General features: G+C 49.3%; 1 protein-coding gene across 2 annotated transcripts in view; it reads left to right on the top strand.

Moving 5' to 3' along the window:
• The window catches only part of LOC131931264 (carbohydrate sulfotransferase 15), a 39824-nt gene that overhangs the window by 3928 nt on the left and 10137 nt on the right, over window positions 1–25759 (top strand). Inside the window, exons 2-7 of one of the 2 annotated variants that reach the window (XM_059287988.1) lie at window positions 1105–1639; window positions 2458–2764; window positions 3710–3841; window positions 5195–5351; window positions 6583–6739; window positions 17904–18051. In XM_059287988.1, coding sequence (XP_059143971.1) covers window positions 1256–1639; window positions 2458–2764; window positions 3710–3841; window positions 5195–5351; window positions 6583–6739; window positions 17904–18051 — 1285 coding nt within the window. In that variant the 5' untranslated portion in view covers window positions 1105–1255. Of the gene's footprint in view, window positions 1–1104; window positions 1640–2454; window positions 2765–3709; window positions 3842–5194; window positions 5352–6582; window positions 6740–17903; window positions 18052–25759 lie in introns of both variants that reach the window. The other variant, XM_059287987.1, reaches the window with a different exon arrangement.

The following is a 25759-nucleotide window of genomic DNA, read 5'->3' as shown; positions in this document are numbered from 1 at the left end:
AGTAATACTAAACAAACATCCATTTTCATCCATAAAACAATACTTAGAAGCTGACTACGTAGAGGAGGGAGGGGGGGGGGACGAGAGATTTAAAAAAAATACATTATTTAGGACTTGTGACTCTCAGATGTCTCTGAGTTCACTCAGCTCTGATGGGTACCTGACTGACGTTGGGGAAGGTTGGCTGGGTATAATGCTGACCACACCATCCCTTCATGCCAAGGCGAAGAAACATATGAACTCTACTTCATCTGCCCGATGGATAGCTAGGTCTAGAGAGGAATGTTACTTATATTAATGGCAAATAAAGCATCTAACAAATTAGTTAGTAATGTTTTTTTGTGTTTGTATCGTTTATTGCTACCTGCATGTTGTGTAGTGGCGGGGCGGAGGGTGAAGATTAATTACTTTTATTAATTAATCTTGAGGGGTTGACCTACATTGTTAGATAGAGCGAGGGTTCAGCTTTACAAGTCCATCAACCGTGTAACAGACGCACGGGGCATCACATAAACATAGGGCATCACATAAACATAGGGCATCACATAAACATAGGGCATAACAAAAGATTAGGGCATAACAGAAACAGGGCTTAGCAGAAAGTTAGGGCATAAAAAACACAGGGTGTAACACAGCACCCTTTGGTTTCTGAGTCAGCACAACAACACACACACACACACATACTGCACCGACACACACACGAGAGAGACACCTACACACACATACTGCAGAGACACCCACACACACATGCTGTACCGACACCCACACACACTGCAGAGACACACACACCCACAGAAACACACTCACACACACACTGTAGTGTACACATTAGAAGGTAGAATGCACTCACACGCAGACACAGGAACGTGCACTTTTACGTCACATTCCTGCTCAACAACAACATGTGCATTTTTTGCCATTTCTTGCTCTTATCTGTTTTTACAAGGATTATAAAACAAATTTCGACCCACGCTTTTCTTTCCAGTTATTTAATTAGTGGATCGTTATTAAATACATCTTTTAAAAAATCAATATTTTCTACATTACCATGTGTAACAAGTTTAGATAACTGGTGAATGACGTGCCGGTGTTTTCATGTTTCAGTTGATTAAAGGATGGCCACACAGCGGAAGGGCTTCGGCTAGAACATCCAAGTGACCCACACATGACCCTCAGATGACTCTCAGATGACCCTCAGATGACCCTCAGATGACCCCCACATGACCCCTACATGACTCATCCCTAGGACGACCCTATGACCCCGAGCTGTGCGCGTGTGAGACTATGGGTCCCGCCACTACCCACAATGCAGCGCGACAAACTCCAGTTTGGGTTCTACGTACTGGCGGTACTCTCGGCCGCCATTGTCTTCCTGCTGGTGTACGGGTTTCCTGTGAGCCCCGCCCTACCCGGCTCTATCCCGGACTCGAACCCCCGACCTTGGAACGCCGGACGCCCGGGGCTGGTGGAGCGACTCATGACCTACCTGCAGCGTGAGGACAGCCCACAGGACGTCCTGAAGGACCAGCTCTCCAATGAAATTCCGGCCGGACCGGAAAGAAACAGCAGCGGCCGGCGTATACACGGCAGTGTGCCGGTTGCGTGCCGGACTAACGACGTCTCGGAAGTTCTAGCCATGGTAAGCGGACATTGGTGTCACGGTAAGCGGACATTGGTGTAAGACGGACATTGGTGTCACGGTAAGCGGACATTGGTGTAAGACGGACATTGGTGTCACGGTAAGCGGACATTGGTGTAAGACGGACATTGGTGTCACGGTAAGCGGACATTGGTGTCACGGTAAACGGACATTGGTGTAAGACGGACATTGGTGTAAGACGGACATTGGTGTAAGACGGACATTGGTGTAAGACGGACATTGGTGTAAGACGGACATTGGTGTCACGGTAAGCGGACATTCGTGTCACGGTAAGCGGACATTCGTGTTGCCATGAGTCCAATTATTTTCTAATTAGCTTCGTTACAGTCTTATTTTAGACCATCTAATGACGCACTTCCTGTTCCACCTGAACGACAAGACCCCTCCCACACCTGTAGTTTCACGTGCATGACTAGATACAAGGCCTAGCAGATGTCTTGAAACTCGTTAACTCGATATTTTAACAGCTTGCGGAAATCAACAAAAATCCATAATTAAATTAAATATTCATTATGAACCCAATCTACATTTTTCACGCTTCCTAACTCCGCAATCATTAGCATAATTATTTTCTCACTGACGAACTGAAAGAGTCCAAAACAAACTCCGAGGTTGAAAGAGTTCTGTTTTTAGGCCCGCCCCCAACGTGAGTTATGTACCCTGAAGTTGGAGACTATAAATAGCCGTAAGCTGGGCCTAGTTAGCTGACAATCAACAAACTTTATGCTCAACTACAACCACACGCGCGCTATACAGCTGCCTGCTGCTCACCTACCACGTGTTTCCTCTTTCAGCAGCCGATCAAGTTTCTGCCGGAGTACAAGAACCCGTGTTGGCGGGAAGAGGTGGTCCAGCCGGCAGACGACATGTACCACGGCAACCTGTTCGCCAACTACTCCTACAGATATGAGAAGATCTTTAGGACGTTCAGACAACAGTGGGCTAAACGACTTGACCGGTTCCGGCTGAGGTGTTTGCCGTATTTCTTCATTGCCGGCATGCCCAAGTGCGGCAGTACTGACCTGTATCACCGGCTGATTGCACACCCGGATGTAGCAGCGCCACCTGTCAAGGAATCCCATTGGTGGGGCAAAAATCGTTATGGTGAGTGGGTGAAGGGATGTATGCACACATCAGGATGTGGAGACATCATAGGATGTACATACATCAGGATGTGGAGACATCATAGGATGTACATACATCATAGGGCAGGGATCGAGGTAACTGTAAAGAACTTCGGCTGTTGCCGCCTTGTAAAACCACTGTGTGGATGTGTGGATGTGAGGATGTGAGGATGTGAGGATGTGTGGATGTGTGGATGTGAGGATGTATGGATGTGAGGATGTGTGGATGTGTGGATGTGAGGATGTGTGGATGTGTGGATGTATGGATGTGCCACAGGGAGTCAGCGATGGCAAAGACGATGTGGCGAGGCCTTGGAAGGGGGGAGGAAGGGCAGAACAAACACGTTATTCGCTAGAGAAACAACGTCACGGTCATAGACAAAATGTAACTTTTCAGTGACCTTATCAGGGTCATAGACAAAAATTAAAATGTTTAGCGACCTTATCGGGGTCACGATAACCTCCCAGCAGAAGGTCGCACATGAGCAGCTCACGTGATAAGCTGAGATTAACCGCTCACCTAATCCAGCATGTTGGCCAGGTTGTGTGTGATGGATGGGTCAAGTTGTGTGTGATGGATGGGTCAAGTTGTGTGTGATGGATGGGTTCATAAAACGTGCACTAAACCAAGCACACAAAAAAACAACAAACGTTCAGACTGCTTAACATTTTTCGACTGTTTCTATGTCCTGTTTGATGTCCTGTTTGATGTCCTGTTTGATGTCCTGTTTGATGTCCTGTTTGATGTCCTGTTTGATGTCCTGTTTGATGTCCTGTTTGATGTCATGTTTGATGTCCTGTTTGATGTCCTGTTTGATGAGATGTCCTGTTCGATGAGATGTCCTGTTTGATGAGATGTCCTGTTTGATGTCCTGTTTGATGTCCTGTTTGATGTCCTGCTTGATGTGCTGTTTGTCCTCCCCAGGCTGGTGCTTGAACTACACGTCACACATTCCATTCTCTGACTACGTCGATCTGTTCGATGGGGCAGCCATGCAGATAGCAGACTCAAATCCCGAAGGTCATGACCTCAACACATTCCACACAAAAATTACCGGTTAGTAACAGCTGCTGCTTAAGTCACCTGTCTGTCTGTGTCCACCTGTCTGTCTGTGTCCACCTGTCTGTCTGTGTCCACCTGTCTGTGTCCACCTGTCTGTGTCCACCTGTCTGTCTGTGTCCACCTGTCTGTCTGTGTCCACCTGTCTGTGTCCACCTGTCTGTGTCCACCTGTCTGTGTCCACCTGTCTGTCTGTGTCCACCTGTCTGTCTGTGTCCACCTGTCTGTCTGTGTCCACCTGTCTGTCTGTGTCCACCTGTCTGTCTGTGTCCACCTGTCTGTGTCCACCTGTCTGTGTCCACCTGTCTGTGTCCACCTGTCTGTCTGTGTCCACCTGTCTGTCTGTGTCCACCTGTCTGTCTGTGTCCACCTGTCTGTCTGTGTCCACCTGTCTATGTCCACCTGTCTATGTCCACCTGTCTGTGTCCACCTGTCTGTGTCCACCTGTCTGTGTCCACCTGTCTGTGTCCACCTGTCTGTGTCCACCTGTCTGTCTGTGTCCACCTGTCTGTCTGTGTCCACCTGTCTGTCTGTGTCCACCTGTCTGTCTGTGTCCACCTGTCTGTGTCCACCTGTCTGTCTGTGTCCACATGTCTGTGTCCACCTGTCTGTGACCACCTGTCTGTGTCCACCTGTCTGTCTGTGTCCACCTGTCTGTCTGTGTCCACCTGTCTGTCTGTGTCCACCTGTCTGTCTGTGTCCACCTGTCTGTGTCCACCTGTCTGTCTGTGTCCACCTGTCTGTCTGTGTCCACCTGTCTGTCTGTGTCCACCTGTCTGTCTGTGTCCACCTGTCTGTCTGTGTCCACCTGTCTGTGTCCACATGTCTGTGTCCACCTGTCTGTGTCCACCTGTCTGTGTCCACCTGTCTGTGTCCACCTGTCTGTGTCCACCTGTCTGTGTCCACCTGTCTGTGTCCACCTGTCTGTGTCCACCTGTCTGTCTGTGTCCACCTGTCTGTCTGTGTCCACCTGTCTGTCTGTGTCCACCTGTCTGTGTCCACCTGTCTGTGTCCACCTGTCTGTGTCCACCTGTCTGTCTGTGTCCACCTGTCTGTCTGTGTCCACCTGTCTGTCTGTGTCCACCTGTCTGTCTGTGTCCACCTGTCTGTCTGTGTCCACCTGTCTGTCAGTGTCCACCTGTCTGTGTCCACATGTCTGTGTCCACCTGTCTTTGTCCACCTGTCTGTGTCCACCTGTCTGTCTGTGTCCACCTGTCTGTCTGTGTCCACCTGTCTGTGTCCACCTGTCTGTGTCCACCTGTCTGTGTCCACCTGTCTGTGTCCACCTGTCTGTCTGTGTCCACCTGTCTATGTTGACCCATGTGTTACGCCCCCCCCTGCCGCCCCCAGGTGACGCCAGTGTCTCTACCCTGTGGGCCAACGAGGACTGGTGGAAGAACCCCGAGAACTGCGGGCTGCTGGAGCCCCGCTTCACCAACGCCCACTACCTGCATCACGTGATACCCCAGGCTCGGGTCATTGTCCTGCTGAGAAACCCTACGGACAGGTCAGTTCTCCCGGCCATTGGCCAACCACAAGGATGGCCACAATTGTAAGGTTAGATGGCCAGATGTTTAAGGTTAGATGGCCAAATGTGTAAGGTTAGATGGCAAAATGTGTTAGGTTAGATGGCCAAATGTGTTAGGTAAGATGGCCAAATGTGTAAGGTTAGATGGCCAGATGTGTTAGGTTAGATGGCCAAATGTGTTAGGTAAGATGGCCAAATGTGTAAGGCTAGATGGCCAGATGTGTAAGGTTAGATGGCCAACCGCTGGGCTGGTTTTGTTACGGGTAGTTTTGTTGTTGGTAGTTTTGTTGTTGGCAGTTTTGTTACGGGTAGTTTGTTGTTGGTAGTTTTGTTGTTGGTAGTTTTGTTATTGGTAGTTTTGTTGTTGGTAGTTTTGTTGTTGGTAGTTTTGTTACAGATAGTTTTGTTGTTGATAGTTTTGTTGTTGGTAGTTTTGTTATTGGTAGTTTTGTTGTTGATAGTTTTGATGTTGGTAGTTTTGTTACGGGTAGTTTTGTTGTTGGTAGTTTTGTTGGTGGTAGTTTTGTTACGGGTAGTTTTGTTACGGGTAGTTTTGTTGTTGGTAGTTTTGTTACGGGTATTTTTGTTACGGGTAGTTTTGTTGTTGGTAGTTTTGTTACGGGTAGTTTTGTTTGTTGGTAGTTTTGTTACGGGTATTTATGTTACGGGTAGTTTTGTTGTTGGTAGTTTTGTTGTTGGTAGTTTAGTTGTCGGTAGTTTTGTTGTTGGTAGTTTTGTTACGGGTATTTTTGTTACGGGAAGTTTTGTTTGTTGGTAGTTTTGTTACGGGTATTTTTGTTACGGGTAGTTTTGTTACGGGTATTTTTGTAACGGGTAGTTTTGTTACGGGTATTTTTGTTACGGGTAGTTTTGTTTGTTGGTAGTTTTGTTACGGGTATTTTTGTTACGGGTATTTTTGTTACGGGTAGTTTTGTTACGGGTATTTTTGTTACGGGTAGTTTTGTTACGGGTATTTTTGTTACGGGTATTTTTGTTACGGGTAGTTTTGTTACGGGTAGTTTTGTTTGTTGGTAGTTTTGTTACAGGTAGTTTTATCCTGTTCCCAGGCTGTATTCTGACTTCCTGTTTTGTCCTGTTCCCAGGCTGTATTCTGACTTCCTGTTTTTCCTGTCTGCAGGCTGTATTCTGACTTCCTGTTTTATCCTGTTCCCAGGCTGTATTCTGACTTCCTGTTTTATCCTGTTCCCAGGCTGTATTCTGACTTCCTGTTTTTCCACCAACTGGAGAAATCTCCCCAAGATTTCCACCGGGACGTCGAGTCGAGCATCCATCAGCTGACACAGTGCATGCAGGAGATGGGGGTTCGAAACTGTATCTACAACTCGTCGCTCTCATCTAACTCTAGGGTAACCCCGCACACACTGTCCCACACAACTCTAGGGTAACCCTCACACACTGTCCCACACAACTCTAGGGTAACCACTCACACATTGTCCCACACACTGTCCACACACAACTCTAGGGTAACCCCTCACACATTGACCCACACAACTCTAGGGTAACCCTCACACATTGACCCACACAACTCTAGGGTAACCACTCACACGTTGACCCACACAACTGTAGGGTAACCCTCACACACTGTCCCACACACTGTCCACACACAACTCTAGGATAACCACTCACACGTTGACCCACACAACTGTAGGGTAACCCCTCACACACTGTCCCACACACTGTCCACACACAACTCTAGGGTAACCACTCACACATTGACCCACACATCTGTAGGGTAACCCCTCACACATTGTCCCACACAACTATAGGGTAACCCTCACACACTGTCCCACACAACTCAAGGGTAACCCTCACACATTGTCCCACACAACTCTAGGGTAACCCTCACACACTGTCCCACACAACTCTAGGGTAACCCTCACACACTGTCCCACACAACTCTAGGGTAACCCTCACACACTGTCCCACACAACTCTAGGGTAACCCTCACACACTGTCCCACACAACTCTAGGGTAACCCTCACACACTGTCCCACACAACTCAAGGGTAACCCTCACACACTGTCCCACACATCTCTAGGGTAACCACTCACACATTGTCCCACACAACTCTAGGGTAACCCTCACACACTGTCCCACACAACTCTAGGGTAACCCTCACACACTGTCCCACACAACTCTAGGGTAACCCTCACACACTGTCCCACACAACTCAAGGGTAAACACTCACACACTGTCCCACACAACCCTAGGGTAACCCTCACACATTGTCCCACACAACTCAAGGGTAACCCCTCACACACTGTCCCACACAACTCTAGGGTAACCCTCACACACTGTCCCACACATCTCTAGGGTAACCACTCACACATTGTCCCACACAACTCTAGGGTAACCCTCACACACTGTCCCACACAACTCTAGGGTAACCCTCACACACTGTCCCACACAACTCTAGGGTAACCCTCACACACTGTCCCACACAACTCTAGGGTAACCCTCACACACTGTCCCACACAACCCTAGGGTAACCCTCACACATTGTCCCACACAACTCAAGGGTAACCCTCACACATTGTCCCACACAACTCAAGGGTAACCCTCACACACTGTCCCACACAACTCTAACCACTCACACACTGTCCCACACAACCCTAGGGTAACCCTCACACATTGTCCCACACAACTCTAACCACTCACACACTGTCCCACACAACTCTAACCACTCACACACTGTCCCACACAACCCTAGGGTAACCCTCACACACTGTCCCACACAACTCTAGGGTAACCCTCACACATTGTCCCACACAACTCTAACCACTCACACACTGTCCCACACAACCCTAGGGTAACCCTCACACATTGTCCCACACAACTCTAACCACTCACACACTGTCCCACACAACTCTAACCACTCACACACTGTCCCACACAACTCTAGGGTAACCCTCACACATTGTCCCACACAACTCTAACCACTCACACACTGTCCCACACAACTCTAACCCCTCACACACTGTCCCACACACTGTCCACACACAACTCTAGGGTAACCACTCACACATTGACCCACACATCTGTAGGGTAACCCCTCACACACTGTCCCACACAACTCTAGGGTAACCACTCATACACTGTCACACACAACTCAAGGGTAACCCTCACACATTGTCCCACACAACTATAGGGTAACCCTCACACACTGTCCCACACAACTCAAGGGTAACCACTCACACACTGTCCCACACAACTCTAGGGTAACCCCTCACACACTGTCCCACACAACTCTAGGGTAACCACTCATACACTGTCACACACAACTCAAGGGTAACCCTCACACATTGTCCCACACAACTATAGGGTAACCCTCACACACTGTCTCACACAACTCAAGGGTAACCCTCACACACTGTCCCACACACTGTCTCACACAACTCAAGGGTAACCACTCACACATTGTCCCACACAACTCTAGGGTAACCCTCACACACTGTCCCACACAACTCTAGGGTAACCCCTCACACACTGTCCCACACAACTCTAGGGTAACCCTCACACACTGTCCCACACAACTCTAGGGTAACCACTCACACACTGTCCCACACAACTCTAGGGTAACCCTCACACACTGTCCCACACAACTCTAGGGTAACCCCTCACACACTGTCCCACACAACTCTAGGGTAACCCCTCACACACTGTCCCACACAACTCTAGGGTAACCCTCACACACTGTCCCACACAACTCTAGGGTAACCCCTCACACACTGTCCCACACAACTCTAGGGTAACCCCTCACACACTGTCCCACACAACTCTAACCACTCACACACTGTCCCACACAACCCTAGGGTAACCCTCACACATTGTCCCACACAACTCTAACCACTCACACACTGTCCCACACAACTCTAGGGTAACCCTCACACATTGTCCCACACAACTCTAACCACTCACACACTGTCCCACACAACTCTAGGGTAAACACTCACACACTGTCCCACACAACTCAAGGGTAAACACTCACACACTGTCCCACACAACGCTAGGGTAACCACTCACACATTGACCCTCACTACTCACCAGCAGATACATCCCATCGTCTCAATTCTGTGAAAACATTTTGTTCTGATGTGCGACTTGTATACACTTTAATCGCTGGCATTAGTGCGTCATTAGAGCGTCAGTAGAGAGTCATTAGTATATCACTAGAGCGTCATTTGTACATCAGAGGAGATTTATTTGACAGCCAGTAGTGACTCTAATGACAGGAAGTGATGAGGGGTGGGGCAGATGGATGGGGGGGGGGGGGTGGGAAACAGAGCTGGGAAATATCCTTCAATATTCAACTTCCGAGTTATACCTCCGAAACACGAGTCAAAATATTCTTGTGTATGTGGTCTTAACATACGTGTTTCATGGCTCCCTGAGTTAACATACGGGGAATATGGCTTCCTGTCTTAACATACGGGAAATGTGGCTCCCTGCCCAAACAGCCTCCCCGCACTTCATAACATGTCAACATTTTTAAGTACGCCTCCACTAATCATCCCTGTTCAACGCTTTGAAAAAAAAATGGGACGTTATGTGTACACTTTAGCAGCCGTCAGATCTAAGACAGCTGTTCATACCTTGCTGTTTGAACTACTCGTCTAAGTTTTAGGCTAAATTGTCCATATGTTAGGCCAACTTGTCCACAATTTAGGCCAACCTGTCCACATTTTAGGCCAACCATATTTTAAGTCAACAATATTTTAGGACAACACGTGTAAATGTTTATACTCCAAATAAATCATTCTCTAATTCCCCCCTACCCAAGACGATACCCAGGGAAAAAGATGAAAGAAAAAAAAACATTTATTTATCAGAACATCTCTTGAAATGACAAGCGTTCGGCAACAGAAAAAAAAAATTAGCGTGAAAAAACTTTTGCTTCTAGATTTTTCTAGATTAAAAAAAAAGATTCCTGGGTAATTATCTTCTGCTATAAAAAAAATGTGAGCTGGTTAACTCTTTACTGGCAGCGTGTATGGAGGTGAGCAATTGGTACCGGACGTCGTGAGGATTGGTGCTTGTTGCTTAGCAACGTGCACTGGTGAGGTTAAGGTTAGGGATGGGGTTAGTGATGGGGATGGGGTTAGGGCTAGGGATGGGTTGGGGATACGGATGGGGTTAGGGATTGGATTAGGGATGGGGTTAGGGCTAGGGATGGGGTTAGTGATGGGGATGGGGTTAGGGCTAGGGATGGGTTGGGGATACGGATGGGGTTAGGGATAGGGATTGGATTAGGGATGGGGTTAGGGCTAGGGATGGGTTGGGGATGGGATTAGGGATGGGTTGGGGATGGGATTAGGGCTAGGGATGGGGATTAGAACTAGAGAATTCAGTGTTTCTTCCAGACTTTTTTCTTCGGGGGGGGGGGGGAGGCGGTCAACATTTTCTGGGGGGCGGTAAACATTTTCCGGGGGGGGGGGGGCGGACTCTGGTAAAAGTATATATTTTCTATACTAAGTATATATTTTCCATTTCGTTCGAGGGGGGGGTCGCTAGACGAAGAGATGCCTGGAAGAAACTCTGCTAGTGATGGGGTTAGGGATGGGGATGGGGATTAAGACTAGGGATGGGATTAGGGATGGGGTAAAATGACAGGCGACCGGTGCAGTGTGTGAACGTGAGTACTTCAAACATTTCCCCTCGGTCAGCGTGACCTTAGGCAATTAGAGAAGAAATTTTCCTGAGCTGACGAAAATTAAAATTCTTGTAAACATTTCACGTGTTCGAGGGAGAAAATTTTGGTTGTCATGGTTACAGCATACCGTTCCAAGCACCCAGTATTTGCCTGAATTTCCACATAAGGACACCTACCATTTGACTAGACCACCACACCACCTACCATTTGACTAGACCACCACCTACCATTTGTCTAGACCACCACACCACCTACCATTTGACTAGACCACCACACCACCTACCATTTGACTAGACCACCACCTACCATTTGACTAGACCACCACACCACCTACCATTTGACTAGACCACCACCTACCATTTGACTAGACCACCACCTACCATTTGACTAGACCACCACCTACCATTTGACTAGACCAGCACACCACCTACCATTTGACTAGACCACCACCTACCATTTGACTAGACCACCACCTACCATTTGACTAGACCACCACACCACCTACCATTTGACTAGACCACCACACCACCTACCATTTGACTAGACCACCACCTACCATTTGACTAGACCACCACACCACCTACCATTTGACTAGACCACCACACCACCTACCATTTGACTAGACCACCACACCACCTACCATTTGACTAGACCACCACCTACCATTTGACTAGACCACCACACCACCTACCATTTGACTAGACCACCACCTACCATTTGACTAGACCACCACACCACCTACCATTTGACTAGACCAGCACACCACCTACCATTTGACTAGACCACCACCTACCATTTGACTAGACCACCACACCACCTACCATTTGACTAGACCACCACCTACCATTTGACTAGACCACCACCTACCATTTGACTAGACCACCACCTACCATTTGACTAGACCACCACCTACCATTTGACTAGACCACCACACCACCTACCATTTGACTAGACCACCACACCACCTACCATTTGACTAGACCACCACACCACCTACCATTTGACTAGACCACCACACCACCTACCATTTGACTAGACCACCACACCACCTACCATTTGACTAGACCACCACACCACCTACCATTTGACTAGACCAGCACACCACCTACCATTTGACTAGACCACCACACCACCTACCATTTGACTAGACCACCACCTACCATTTGACTAGACCACCACACCACCTACCATTTGACTAGACCAGCACACCACCTACCATTTGACTAGACCACCACACCACCTACCATTTGACTAGACCACCACCTACCATTTGACTAGACCACCACACCACCTACCATTTGACTAGACCACCACACCACCTACCATTTGACTAGACCACCACATCACCTACCGTTTAATTAGACCACCACACCACCTACCATTTGACTAGACCACCACACCACCTACCATTTGACTAGACCACCACACCACCACAATGCTAACGTAGCGGAACACCCAATCTCTCACACAAAAAGTTTGAAGGAAATCTTCACATCAAGGGACATCAGCGAGATGAAGGGGAACAACCACGTTTTGCTAGTGTTAAAATTCTCACCCCAGGCGGAAGAGCTTCCGGCAGTCGGAATGTCTGACTGAACATGACGTTTGTATCTTAGCCTCTCAACGGTAGGGTTACAAAACATCCTACAGCTGCGTGCAAGTTGCCATAGCTTCAGCCAACATCAGCCCACACACACATAGGGCCGTTTAACAATACAAAGACTGTACGCAGTGATCAAGAATGACACCATTTCTAAGGGTGACCGACCTTTGTCCTCTGGGCCTCGTTATGACAGTAAGGGTTGGCACGGCACTTCAAGGGTTGTCAACTGGTTGGCATGTTGGTGACAAAACCGTTCGATTTTTTGAGAAAAAACAATATTGAGGCAAAAAAAAAAATTTAAAAATATTTTTTGAGTATATGAATCATATTATTAAAATTATTTACATTATCAAATTCATGTTTTTTTTTAAGAAACCGGTCATTGGGCAAACTACCACTTACAGTTATCGGAAATAGTTCAAAAATTGATGGTAACATGCAAATAGGATCTAATACTTTCATACGAAATTTCGGATCGGCACTCAATTTATCGGTTTGAAAAAAAAACGAGAAATTGAGTAAAATAACACTTCCGGTTACCGGAAATCGCTCGAATATTTTATAGAAACGGGTATTACCTATTAATGAAATGAAATTTCGCGCACCTAATTAAATGTTTCCCATATTTTCTTGTCCCCAAACACACACACACACATTATCCTGTCCCCCACAAGTCCCCCACATGTCCCCCTAAGACTTGCCCTATCCCCCCCCCCCCACAAGTCCCCCACATGTCCCCCTACGACTTGTCCTGTCCCCTACAAGTCCCCCTAAGACTTGTCCTGTCCCCCACAAGTCCCCCACAAGTCCCCCTAAAACTTGTCCTGTCCCCCACAAGTCCCCCACATGTCCCCCTAACACTTGTCCTGTCCCCCACAAGTCCCCCTAAGACTTGTCCTGTCCCCCACAAGTCCCCCACAAGTCCCCCTAAAACTTGTCCTGTCCCCCACAAGTCCCCCACATGTCCCCCTAACACTTGTCCTGTCCCCCACAAGTCCCCCTAAGACTTGTCCTGTCCCCCACATGTCCCCCTAAGACTTGTCCCTACCCCACAAGTCCCCCACAAGTCCCCCACATGTCCCCCACATGTCCCCCTAAGACTTGTCCTGTCCCCCACAAGTCCCCCTAAAACTTGTCCTGTCCCCCACAAGTCCCCCACAAGTCCCCCACATGTCCCCCTACGACTTGTCCTGTCCCCCACAAGTCCCCCACATGTCCCCCTAAAACTTGTCCTGTCCCCCACATGTCCCCCTAAGACTTGTCCTATCCCCCACAAGTCCCCCACATGTCCCCCTACGACTTGTCCTGTCCCCCACAAGTCCCCCACATGTCCCCCTAAAACTTGTCCTGTCCCCCACAAGTCCCCCACATGTCCCCCTACGACTTGTCCTGTCCCCCACAAGTCCCCCACATGTCCCCCTACGACTTGTCCTGTCCCCCACAAGTCCCCCACAAGTCCCCCACATGTCCCCCTACGACTTGTCCTGTCCCCCACAAGTCCCCCACAAGTCCCCCTAAAACTTGTCCTGTCCCCCACAAGTCCCCCACATGTCCCCCTAAAACTTGTCCTGTCCCCCACATGTCCCCCTAAGACTTGTCCTGTCCCCCACAAGTCCCCCTAAAACTTGTCCTGTCCCCCACAAGTCCCCCACAAGTCCCCCACATGTCCCCCTAAGACTTGTCCTGTCCCCCACATGTCCCCCTAAGACTTGTCCTATCCCCCACAAGTCCCCCACATGTCCCCCTACGACTTGTCCTGTCCCCCACAAGTCCCCCACAGGTCCCCCTAAGACTTGTCCTGTCCCCCACAAGTCCCCCACAAGTCCCCCACATGTCCCCCTAAGACTTGTCCTGTCCCCCACATGTCCCCCTACGACTTGTCCTGTCCCCCACAAGTCCCCCACATGTCCCCCTAAGACTTGTCCTGTCCCCCACATGTCCCCCTAAGACTTGTCCTGTCCCCCACAAGTCCCCCACATGTCCCCCTAAAACTTGTCCTGTCCCCCACAAGTCCCCCACAAGTCCCCCTAAGACTTGTCCTGTCCCCCACATGTCCCCCTAAAACTTGTCCTGTCCCCCACAAGTCCCCCTAAAACTTGTCCTGTCCCCCACAAGTCCCCCTAAGACTTGTCCTGTCCCCCACAAGTCCCCCTAAAACTTGTCCTGTCCCCCACAAGTCCCCCACATGTCCCCCTAACACTTGTCCTGTCCCCCACAAGTCCCCCTAAGACTTGTCCTTTCCCCCACATGTCCCCCTAAGACTTGTCCTGTCCCCCACAAGTCCCCCACAGGTCCCCCTAAAACTTGTCCTGTCCCCCACAAGTCCCCCACATGTCCCCCACATGTCCCCCACATGTCCCCCTAAGACTTGTCCTGTCCCCCACATGTCCCCCTAAAACTTGTCCTGTCCCCCACATGTCCCCCTAAGACTTGTCCTGTCCCCCACAAGTCCCCCACATGTCCCCCTACGACTTGTCCTGTCCCCCACAAGTCCCCCACATGTCCCCCTACGACTTGTCCTGTCCCCCACAAGTCCCCCACATGTCCCCCTAAGACTTGTCCTGTCCCCCACAAGTCCCCCACATGTCCCCCACATGTCCCCCACATGTCCCCCTAAAACTTGTCCTGTCCCCCACATGTCCCCCTAAAACTTGTCCTGTCCCCCACAGGTCCCCCTAAGACTTGTCCTGTCCCCCACAGGTCCCCCTAAAACTTGTCCTGTCCCCCACAGGTCCCCCTAAAACTTGTCCTGTCCCCCACAGGTCCCCCTAAAACTTGTCCTGTCCCCCACAAGTCCCCCACATGTCCCCCTAACACTTGTCCTGTCCCCCACATGTCCCCCTAAAACTAGTCCTGCCTTCCCCCCCCACATGTCCCCCTAACACTTGTCCTGTCCCCCACAAGTCCCCCTAAAACTTGTCCTGTCCCCCACAGGTCCCCCTAAAACTTGTCCTGTCCCCCACAAGTCCCCCACAAGTCCCCCTAAAACTTGTCCTGTCCCCCACAGGTCCCCCTAAAACTTGTCCTGTCCCCCACAAGTCCCCCACATGTCCCCCTAACACTTGTCCTGTCCCCCACAAGTCCCCCTAAAACTTGTCCTGTCCCCCACAGGTCCCCCTAAAACTTGTCCTGTCCCCCACAAGTCCCCCTAAAACTTGTCCTGTCCCCCACAAGTCCCCCTAAGACTTGTCCTGTCCCCCACAAGTCCCCCTAAAACTTGTCCTGTCCCCCACAAGTCCCCCACATGTCCCCCTAAGACTTGTCCTGTCCCCCACAAGTCCCCCTAAGACTTGTCCTGTCCCCCACATGTCCCCCTAAGACTTGTCCTGTCCCCCACAAGTCCCCCACAAGTCCCCCACATGTCCCCCACATGTCCCCCTAAGACTTGTCCTGTCCCCCACATGTCCCCCTAAGACTTGTCCTGTCCCCCACAAGTCCCCCACATGTCCCCCTACGACTTGTCCTGTCCCCCACATGTCCCCCTAAGACTTGTCCTGTCCCCCACAAGTCCCCCACATGTCCCCCACATGTCCCCCACATGTCCCCCTAAAACTTGTCCTGTCCCCCACATGTCCCCCTAAAACTTGTCCTGTCCCCCACAGGTCCCCCTAAGACTTGTCCTGTCCCCCACAGGTCCCCCTAAAACTTGTCCTGTCCCCCACAGGTCCCCCTAAAACTTGTCCTGTCCCCCACAGGTCCCCCTAAAACTTGTCCTGTCCCCCACAAGTCCCCCACATGTCCCCCTAACACTTGTCCTGTCCCCCACAAGTCCCCCTAAGACTTGTCCTGTCCCCCACATGTCCCCCTAAAACTAGTCCTGCCCCCCCCCCCCCCCCACATGTCCCCCTAACACTTGTCCTGTCCCCCACAAGTCCCCCTAAAACTTGTCCTGTCCCCCACAGGTCCCCCTAAAACTTGTCCTGTCCCCCACAAGTCCCCCACAAGTCCCCCACAAGTCCCCCTAAAACTTGTCCTGTCCCCCACAGGTCCCCCTAAAACTTGTCCTGTCCCCCACAAGTCCCCCACATGTCCCCCTAACACTTGTCCTGTCCCCCACAAGTCCCCCTAAAACTTGTCCTGTCCCCCAAAGGTCCCCCTAAAACTTGTCCTGTCCCCCACAAGTCCCCCACATGTCCCCCTAACACTTGTCCTGTCCCCCACATGTCCCCCTAAAACTAGTCCTGCCCCCCCCCCCCCCACATGTCCCCCCTAAGACTTGTCCTGTCCCCCACATGTCCCCCTAAAACTTGTCCTGTCCCCCACATGTCCCCCACATGTCACCCTAAAACTTGTCCTGCCCCCCCACATGTCCCCCTAAGACTTGTCCTGTCCCCCACATGTCCCCCTAAAACTAGTCCTGCCCCCCCCCCACATGTCCCCCTAAAACTTGTCCTGTCCCCCACATGTCCCCCTAAAACTTGTCCTGTCCCCCACATGTCCCCCTAAGACTTGTCCTGTCCCCCACATGTCCCCCTAAAACTAGTCCTGCCCCCCCCCCCCACATGTCCCCCTAAAACTTGTCCTGTCCCCCACATGTCCCCCTAAAACTTGTCCTGTCCCCCACAGGTCCCCCTAAAACTTGTCCTGTCCCCCACAAGTCCCCCACATGTCCCCCTAAGACTTGTCCTGTCCCCCACATGTCCCCCTAAAACTAGTCCTGCCCCCCCCCCCCCACATGTCCCCCTAAAACTTGTCCTGTCCCCCACATGTCCCCCTAAAACTTGTCCTGTCCCCCACATGTCCCCCACATGTCCCCCTAAAACTTGTCCTGTCCCCCACATGTCCCCCACATGTCACCCTAAAACTTGTCCTGCCCCCCCACATGTCCCCCTAAGACTTGTCCTGTCCCCCACATGTCCCCCTAAAACTAGTCCTGCCCCCCCCCCCCACATGTCCCCCTAAAACTTGTCCTGTCCCCCACATGTCCCCCTAAAACTTGTCCTGTCCCCCACATGTCCCCCTAAGACTTGTCCTGTCCCCCACAAGTCCCCCACATGTCCCCCTAACACTTGTCCTGTCCCCCACAAGTCCCCCTAAGACTTGTCCTGTCCCCCACATGTCCCCCTAAGACTTGTCCTATCCCCCACAAGTCCCCCACATGTCCCCCTAAGACTTGTCCTATCCCCCACAAGTCCCCCACATGTCCCCCTAAGACTTGTCCTATCCCCCACAAGTCCCCCACATGTCCCCCTAAGACTTGTCCTATCCCCCACAAGTCCCCCACATGTCCCCCTAAAACTTGACCTGTCCCCCACAGGTCCGACTACGACTGGGACTGTACCACGTGTACCTGCAGGAATGGCTGACCCAGTTCCCCAGAAATCAGGTCACCGTCATCAGACTGGAGGACTACGCCGCGCGACCACTACTCACCATCAAGCACGTGCGCAAGTTCCTGGGCCTTCGTGAGTAGAACGTTTCTATAAATACCACTCACCACCCACACATCAGTAGTAGTCAGCTATCAGGGCCGTGACTGCCCCACACACCCACACATCAGTAGTGGTCAGCTATCAGGACCAAGACTACCCCACACACCCACACATCAGTAGTGGTAAGCTATCAGGGCCGTGACTACCCCACACACCCACACATCAGTAGTGGTCAGCTATCAGGGCCGTGACTACCCCACACACCCACACATCAGTAGTGGTCAGCTATCAGGACCAAGACTACCCCACACACCCACACATCAGTAGTGGTCAGCTATCAGGACCACGACTACCCCACACACCCACACATCAGTAGTGGTCAGCTATCAGGACCATAACTACCCCACACACCCACACATCAGTAGTGGTCAGCTATCAGGACCATAACTACCCCACACACCCACACATCAGTAGTGGTCAGCTATCAGGACCAAGACTACCCCACACACCCACACATCAGTAGTGGTCAGCTATCAGGGCTGTGACTACCCCACACTCCCACACATCCGTAGTAACGCCTGAGCACATCTCACACTTCCGGTGATGTCAATTAAATAAACGGGTTGCTAGTCGGGCTGAATGTCACGTGACAGCTATTAATAGACTGTAGAATCGTGAACTCCTAGCGAGCTAATATTGCTGACCTTTATCCTAGTAAATTCGCCTCCATTTGCCCGTCCCTAACAAACTCCCCCAACACATCAAGGTGCTAAATGGGGTGAGAGGTGGGGGTAGGGGTGGGGGTGGAGTCCCAATTATCACAGGTTTAGTGTAAACTCAGTTTAAATCCACGGACATTTGACGTGTACATAGGTCAGGCTGACATTTACATATGTCAAAGTGACATATCTATGTAAGGCCCCCCCCCCCTGACTAAATGACCCAGGGTTAAGCCCCATCTGACTAAATAGCCCCGGATTCACCCCCCCCCCCCCATTCCATCTAATTGAAGGAAACTTGGCACCATCAGCTGTTAGAGAACCTGTAACTCAAAACTTTACCACCTCCCAATTTACCCCCCCCCCCCCCACACACACAATTTCGTGTCTTCCATCTCAAAGTGTCTGGTCTTGTTAAGACTGAGCTAAGCAAGACCTTGTTGACATCTTTGTAAACATCAGATTTCAATCTGTCTCGGGATGGCCTCGACTGTGTCTCATTTTGTGTCTCAAGCATTTGTCTTAGGGCAACCAATGGTCGTGGTCATTTGGTCGTGGTCATTTGGTCGCGGTCATTTGGTCGCGGTCATTTGGTCGCGGTCATTTGGTCGCGGTCATTTGGTCGCGGTCATTTGGTCGCGGTCATTTGGTCGCGGTCATTTGGTCGCGGTCATTTGGTCGCGGTCATTTGGTCGCGGTCATTTGGTCGCGGTCATTTGGTCGCGGTCATTTGGTCGCGGTCATTTGGTCGCGGTCATTTGGTCGCGGTCATTTGGTCGCGGTCATTTGGTCGCGGTCATTTGGTCGCGGTCATTTGGTCGCGGTCATTTGGTCGCGGTCATTTGGTCGCGGTCATTTGGTCGCGGTCATTTGGTCGCGGTCATTTGGTCGCGGTCATTTGGTCGCGGTCATTTGGTCGCGGTCATTTGGTCGCGGTCATTTGGTCGCGGTCATTTGGTCGCGGTCATTTGGTCGCGGTCATTTGGTCGCGGTCATTTGGTCGCGGTCATTTGGTCGCGGTCATTTGGTCGCGGTCATTTGGTCGCGGTCATTTGGTCGCGGTCATTTGGTCGCGGTCATTTGGTCGTGGTCATTTGGTCGTAGTCATTCATTCGTGGTCATTTGGTCGTAGTCATTCGTTCGTGATTAGTTGGTAATAATTGTGTTGTATATAATACTAGCCGACGGGAACAGGGCATTTCCCCCCTGTCAATTACCCCCCGGATATTTCCCCCCCCGACATTACCCCCCAGAGTAATTACCCCCTGTCAATTACCCCCCGCCCAGTAGGACATTACCCCCCCCCCCCGGACAGGGTTAGAGTTAGGGTTAGGTTTAGGGCTAGGGGTTAGGGTTAGGACTAGGGTTAGGGCTAGGGCTAGGGCTAGGGTTAGGGTTAGGGTTAGGGTTTGGTTTTAGGGTTAGGGTTAGGTTTTAGGTTTTAGGTTTTAGGGTTAGGGCTAGGGCTAGGGTAAGGGTTAGGTTTTAGGGCTAGGGTTAGGGTTAGGGCTAGGGTTAGGGTTAGGGTTAGGGCTAGGGTTAGGGTTAGGTTTTAGGGCTAGGGTTAGGGTTAGGGCTAGGGTTAGGGCTAGGGTTAGGGTTGTGTCTAGCTTTGGTTTTGGTTTTGTGTGAAGTTTTAGTCTAAGGTGGATGCTTAGGTTTTGGTCTTTTTCTTAAGGTTTGGATTAAAGTTGTATATAGGTATAAAATTCTAGTTAGAGTTAGGATTTTAACTTGAGGGGGGGGGGGGGGGTAATTCCCCGGGGGTAAATTTGGGGGGGGGAATGTCCGGGGGGGAAATATCCAGGGGGGTAATGTCCTGTAGCCCTAGCCGATTTGGTAATCCGTTGGATAAAGTGCTGTTGACAGAAAGAGAAGACAAAATAAAGCAAATTAAAAACAAATCTTTCAAAATAATAATAGAAAATAAAACTGTTTCCGAGGCTTTAAATATTTGTCGCACATTAAATTTCTTACACATGATCTCTCTAATGACCCCCTCTTCACCCCACTCCTTAACCGCCCCATGATTTCCACTCCCCAGTGTTTCTAACAGACTTTTTTCTCCGGGGAGCACTTGAAATTTTTGGGGTGGGGGTGGCTAAAATTTCCGGGTGGGGTGGGGGCTGACACTATTAAAAGTATTTTCTATATGAATTATATTTCGTTCCAGTGGGCGATAGACGTTTTTCTGGGGGAGAAGGGGAGCCCCCCCCCCCCTCATTAGCACACTCCTTCACCGTTTATACCCTCACCTTTTATGTCCCATGTAAAGATGCTTCTGATGTATTCCTTCAATATTTCTGCATTCAAACACACACAGATACAGACACAAACACAGACACACACTTACACACGCACATACAAACAATTTCTCCTCTCCCCACTCCCCCCACACACACGTGGTAAGCGTGAGTACTCAACTAGACGACCGGTGTTATCAACTTAATCACAGTTTGCTAGAAGAAAAAAATACGCCCGTTACTGTAGACACCCACCTACACCTACAAAATCCGCTCCCGTAATTCCGATATCAGAACACTTACATCGTTGAAATAAACTCATCACATGGATAACATGTCCCAACCCCCTGACTCCCGCCCCCAAGTCTCACCACCTCAGCACCTCACTACGTCAGCACATCACCACCTCACCCCCTAACAACATCTCCACCTCACCACCTCAGCACCTCACCACCTCACCACCTCACCACCTCAGCACCTCACCATCTCACCACCTCACCACCTCAGCACCCCACCACCTCAGCACCATAGACTTACTTGTAGCCAAGCCTGACACGTTTCAGTGAGTGCAAAACGTTGGAGGGGCGGGGGGGGGGGGGGGGGGGGGGAGAGAGACGCACGGACACGAAATTGAATTATCCCCCCCCCCCCCCCAGGAAGTCTCCGCATACCTCAGCGCGATGCTTGAGTGAGTAGATCAGATCTGGGTCATGCAGAACTAAAAATCTTTCCCCCTTTCCCCCTCCGCACGTAATGAGCAGTTCTATAAATAGCCCACATTTTCCGGCTAGCTCCACATGGAGGCTCAGGTCTTCAAAGTTCTAACAGATAGATATATAATCACTGGCTGGCTTCGTGTCTATACCATCGTGGTACAGAGGTCTAGTCCACACCACTCAAGTCTTCAAAGTTCTAACAGATAGATACATAATCACTGGCTGGCTTCGTGTCTATACCATCGTGGTACAGAGGTCTAGTCCACACCACTCAAGTCTTCAAAGTTCTAACAGATAGATACATAATCACTGGCTGGCTTCGTGTCTATACCATCGTGGTACAGAGGTCTAGTCCATACCACTCAAGTCTTCAAAGTTCTAACAGATAGATACATAATCACTGGCTGGCTTCGTGTCTATACCATCGTGGTACAGAGGTCTAGTCCATACCACTCAAGTCTTCAGAGTTCTAACAGATAGATACATAATCACTGGCTGGCTTCGTGTCTATACCATCGTGGTACAGAGGTCTAGTCCATACCACTCAAGTCTTCAGAGTTCTAACAGATAGATACATAATCACTGGCTGGCTTCGTGTCTATACCATCGTGGTACAGAGGTCTAGTCCATACCACTCAAGTCTTCAAAGTTCTAACAGATAGATACATAATCACTGGCTGGCTTCGTGTCTATACCATCGTGGTACAGAGGTCTAGTCCATACCACTCAAGTCTTCAGAGTTCTAACAGATAGATACATAATCACTGGCTGGCTTCGTGTCTATACCATCGTGGTACAGAGGTCTAGTCCATACCACTCAAGTCTTCAAAGTTCTAACAGATAGATATCTAATCACTGGCTGGCTTCGTGTCTATACCATCGTGGTACAGAGGTCTAGTCCATACCACTCAAGTCTTCAAAGTTCTAACAGATAGATATCTAATCATTGGGCTGGCTTCGTGTCTATACCATCGTGGTACAGAGGTCTAGTCCATACCACTCAAGTCTTCAAAGTTCTAACAGATGGATACATAATCACTGGCTGGCTTCGTGTCTATACCATCGTGGTACAGAGGTCTAGTCCATACCACTCAAGTCTTCAGAGTTCTAACAGATAGATACATAATCACTGGCTGGCTTCGTGTCTATACCATCGTGGTACAGAGGTCTAGTCCATACCACTCAAGTCTTCAGAGTTCTAACAGATAGATACATAATCACTGGCTGGCTTCGTGTCTATACCATCGTGGTACAGAGGTCTAGTCCATACCACTCAAGTCTTCAAAGTTCTAACAGATAGATATCTAATCACTGGCTGGCTTCGTGTCTATACCATCGTGGTACAGAGGTCTAGTCCATACCACTCAAGTCTTCAAAATTCTAACAGATAGATATCTAATCACTGGGCTGGCTTCGTGTCTATACCATCGTGGTACAGAGGTCTAGTCCATACCACTCAAGTCTTCAAAGTTCTAACAGATAGATATCTAATCACTGGCTGGCTTCGTGTCTATACCATCGTGGTACAGAGGTCTAGTCCATACCACTCAAGTCTTCAAAGTTCTAACAGATGGATACATAATCACTGGCTGGCTTCGTGTCTATACCATCGTGGTACAGAGGTCTAGTCCATACCACTCAAGTCTTCAAAGTTCTAACAGATAGATACATAATCACTGGCTGGCTTCGTGTCTATACCATCGTGGTACAGAGGTCTAGTCCATACCACTCAAGTCTTCAAAGTTCTAACAGATAGATCTAGATATCTAATCACTGGCTGGCTTCGTGTCTATACCATCGTGTTACAGAGGTCTAGTCCATACCATAATATAGGTCTAGTCCATACCACAATATAACAGGGTCTAGTCCATACCACTCAAGTCTTCAGAGTTCTAACAGATGGATACATAATCACTGGCTGGCTTCGTGTCTATACCATCGTGGTACAGAGGTCTAGTCCACACCACTCAAGTCTTCAAAGTTCTAACAGATGGATACATAATCACTGGCTGGCTCTGTGTCTATACCATCGTGGTACATAGGTCTAGTCCATACCACTCAAGTCTTCAAAGTTCTAACAGATGGATACATAATCACTGGCTGGCTTCGTGTCTATACCATCGTGGTACAGAGGTCTAGTCCACACCACTCAAGTCTTCAAAGTTCTAACAGATGGATACATAATCACTGGCTGGCTTCGTGTCTATACCATCGTGTTACAGAGGTCTAGTCCACACCACAATATAACAGGTCTAGTCCACACCACAATATAACAGAGGTCTAGTCCATACCACAATATAACAGAGGTTTAGTCCATACCACAATATAACAGGTCTAGTCCATACCACAATATAACAGGTCTAGTCCATACCACAATATAACAGAGGTCTAGTCCATACCACAATATAACAGGTCTAGTCCATACCACAATATAACATAGGTCTAGGGCATACCACAATATAACAGGTCTAGTCCATACCACAATATAACAGAGGTCTAGGGCATACCACAATATAACTGGTCTAGTCCATACCACAATATAACAGGTCTAGTCCATACCACAATATAACAGAGGTCTAGTCCACACCACAATATAACAGGTCTAGTCCATACCACAATATAACAGAGGTCTAGTCCATACCATCGTGTTACAAAGGTCTAGTCCACACCACAATATAACAGGTCTAGTCCACACCACAATATAACAGAGGTCTAGTCCATACCACAATATAACAGGTCTAGTCCACACCACAATATAACAGGTCTAGTCCATACCACAATATAACAGAGGTCTAGTCCATACCACAATATAACAGAGGTTTAGTCCATACCACAATATAACAGGTCTAGTCCATACCACAATATAACAGGTCTAGTCCATACCACAATATAACAGAGGTCTAGTCCATACCACAATATAACAGAGGTTTAGTCCATACCACAATATAACAGGTCTAGTCCATACCACAATATAACAGAGGTTTAGTCCATACCACAATATAACAGGTCTAGTCCATACCACAATATAACAGAGGTCTAGTCCATACCACAATATAACAGAGGTTTAGTCCATACCACAATATAACAGGTCTAGTCCATACCACAATATAACAGAGGTTTAGTCCATACCACAATATAACAGGTCTAGTCCATACCACAATATAACAGGTCTAGTCCATACCACAATATAACAGAGGTCTAGGGCATACCACAATATAACAGGTCTAGTCCATACCACAATATAACAGGTCTAGTCCATACCACAATATAACAGAGGTTTAGTCCATACCACAATATAACAGGTCTAGTCCACACCACAATATAACAGGTCTAGTCCATACCACAATATAACAGAGGTCTAGTCCATACCACAATATAACAGGTCTAGTCCACACCACAATATAACAGGTCTAGTCCATACCACAATATAACAGAGGTCTAAAGGTAATCAGAGTTTACCCCAAGCTTATCTCAACAAATAATTGGGTGCGGAGGTCAAGATATCGTGAAGAGCGGCTAGTGCTGTGGGGATGGCTGTATCATTTTATCACCGGGGGGGGGGGGGGTGTTAATATAAGCTAGTGTGCTAGTTAATACACAACATGTGCTAGTGTTGAGCCACATATTGTGCAAGGGTCATTCCCGCTGACCTGCACGTGACGAACAGACTATGACGTCATACTTTGTTGTGTCTAGTGCACGGAGTCCCAGCGTGACCAGACCAAAATATCAGCCAATCAAAAGCCGTGTTATTGCGGCTCTCTATCAACAAGCCATGCCGACTGCAGATGCTGGGACTTCCCTCGGCATCCGGCAGTTTAAACACAAACAACAGATAAGAGAATGTGGTAATTCGCCCTATCTGTTTGTTTGTATTCACGAAAACATTTCATCGCCCTAGGCTTATTTCCATTCTTTAATATGATTGCATGGGATGGGGCGGCAGGGTGTGTGTGTGTGTGGGGGGGGGGGGGGGGCTAAGATGGAAATAGATCGAAAGATTATTGGTTTAGGGGTGGCACAGTGGGGGGGGGGGGGTGAGATGGAAATAGATCAAACCATG

Source organism: Physella acuta, unplaced genomic scaffold, assembly GCF_028476545.2.
Source record: "Physella acuta isolate Inbredline_101_S28 unplaced genomic scaffold, ASM2847654v3 ptg001933l, whole genome shotgun sequence".
Lineage (NCBI taxonomy): Eukaryota > Metazoa > Mollusca > Gastropoda > Physidae > Physella > Physella acuta.
Note: the sequence above shows the minus strand (reverse complement) of the source record. Positions and strands in the feature narration are given on the sequence as shown.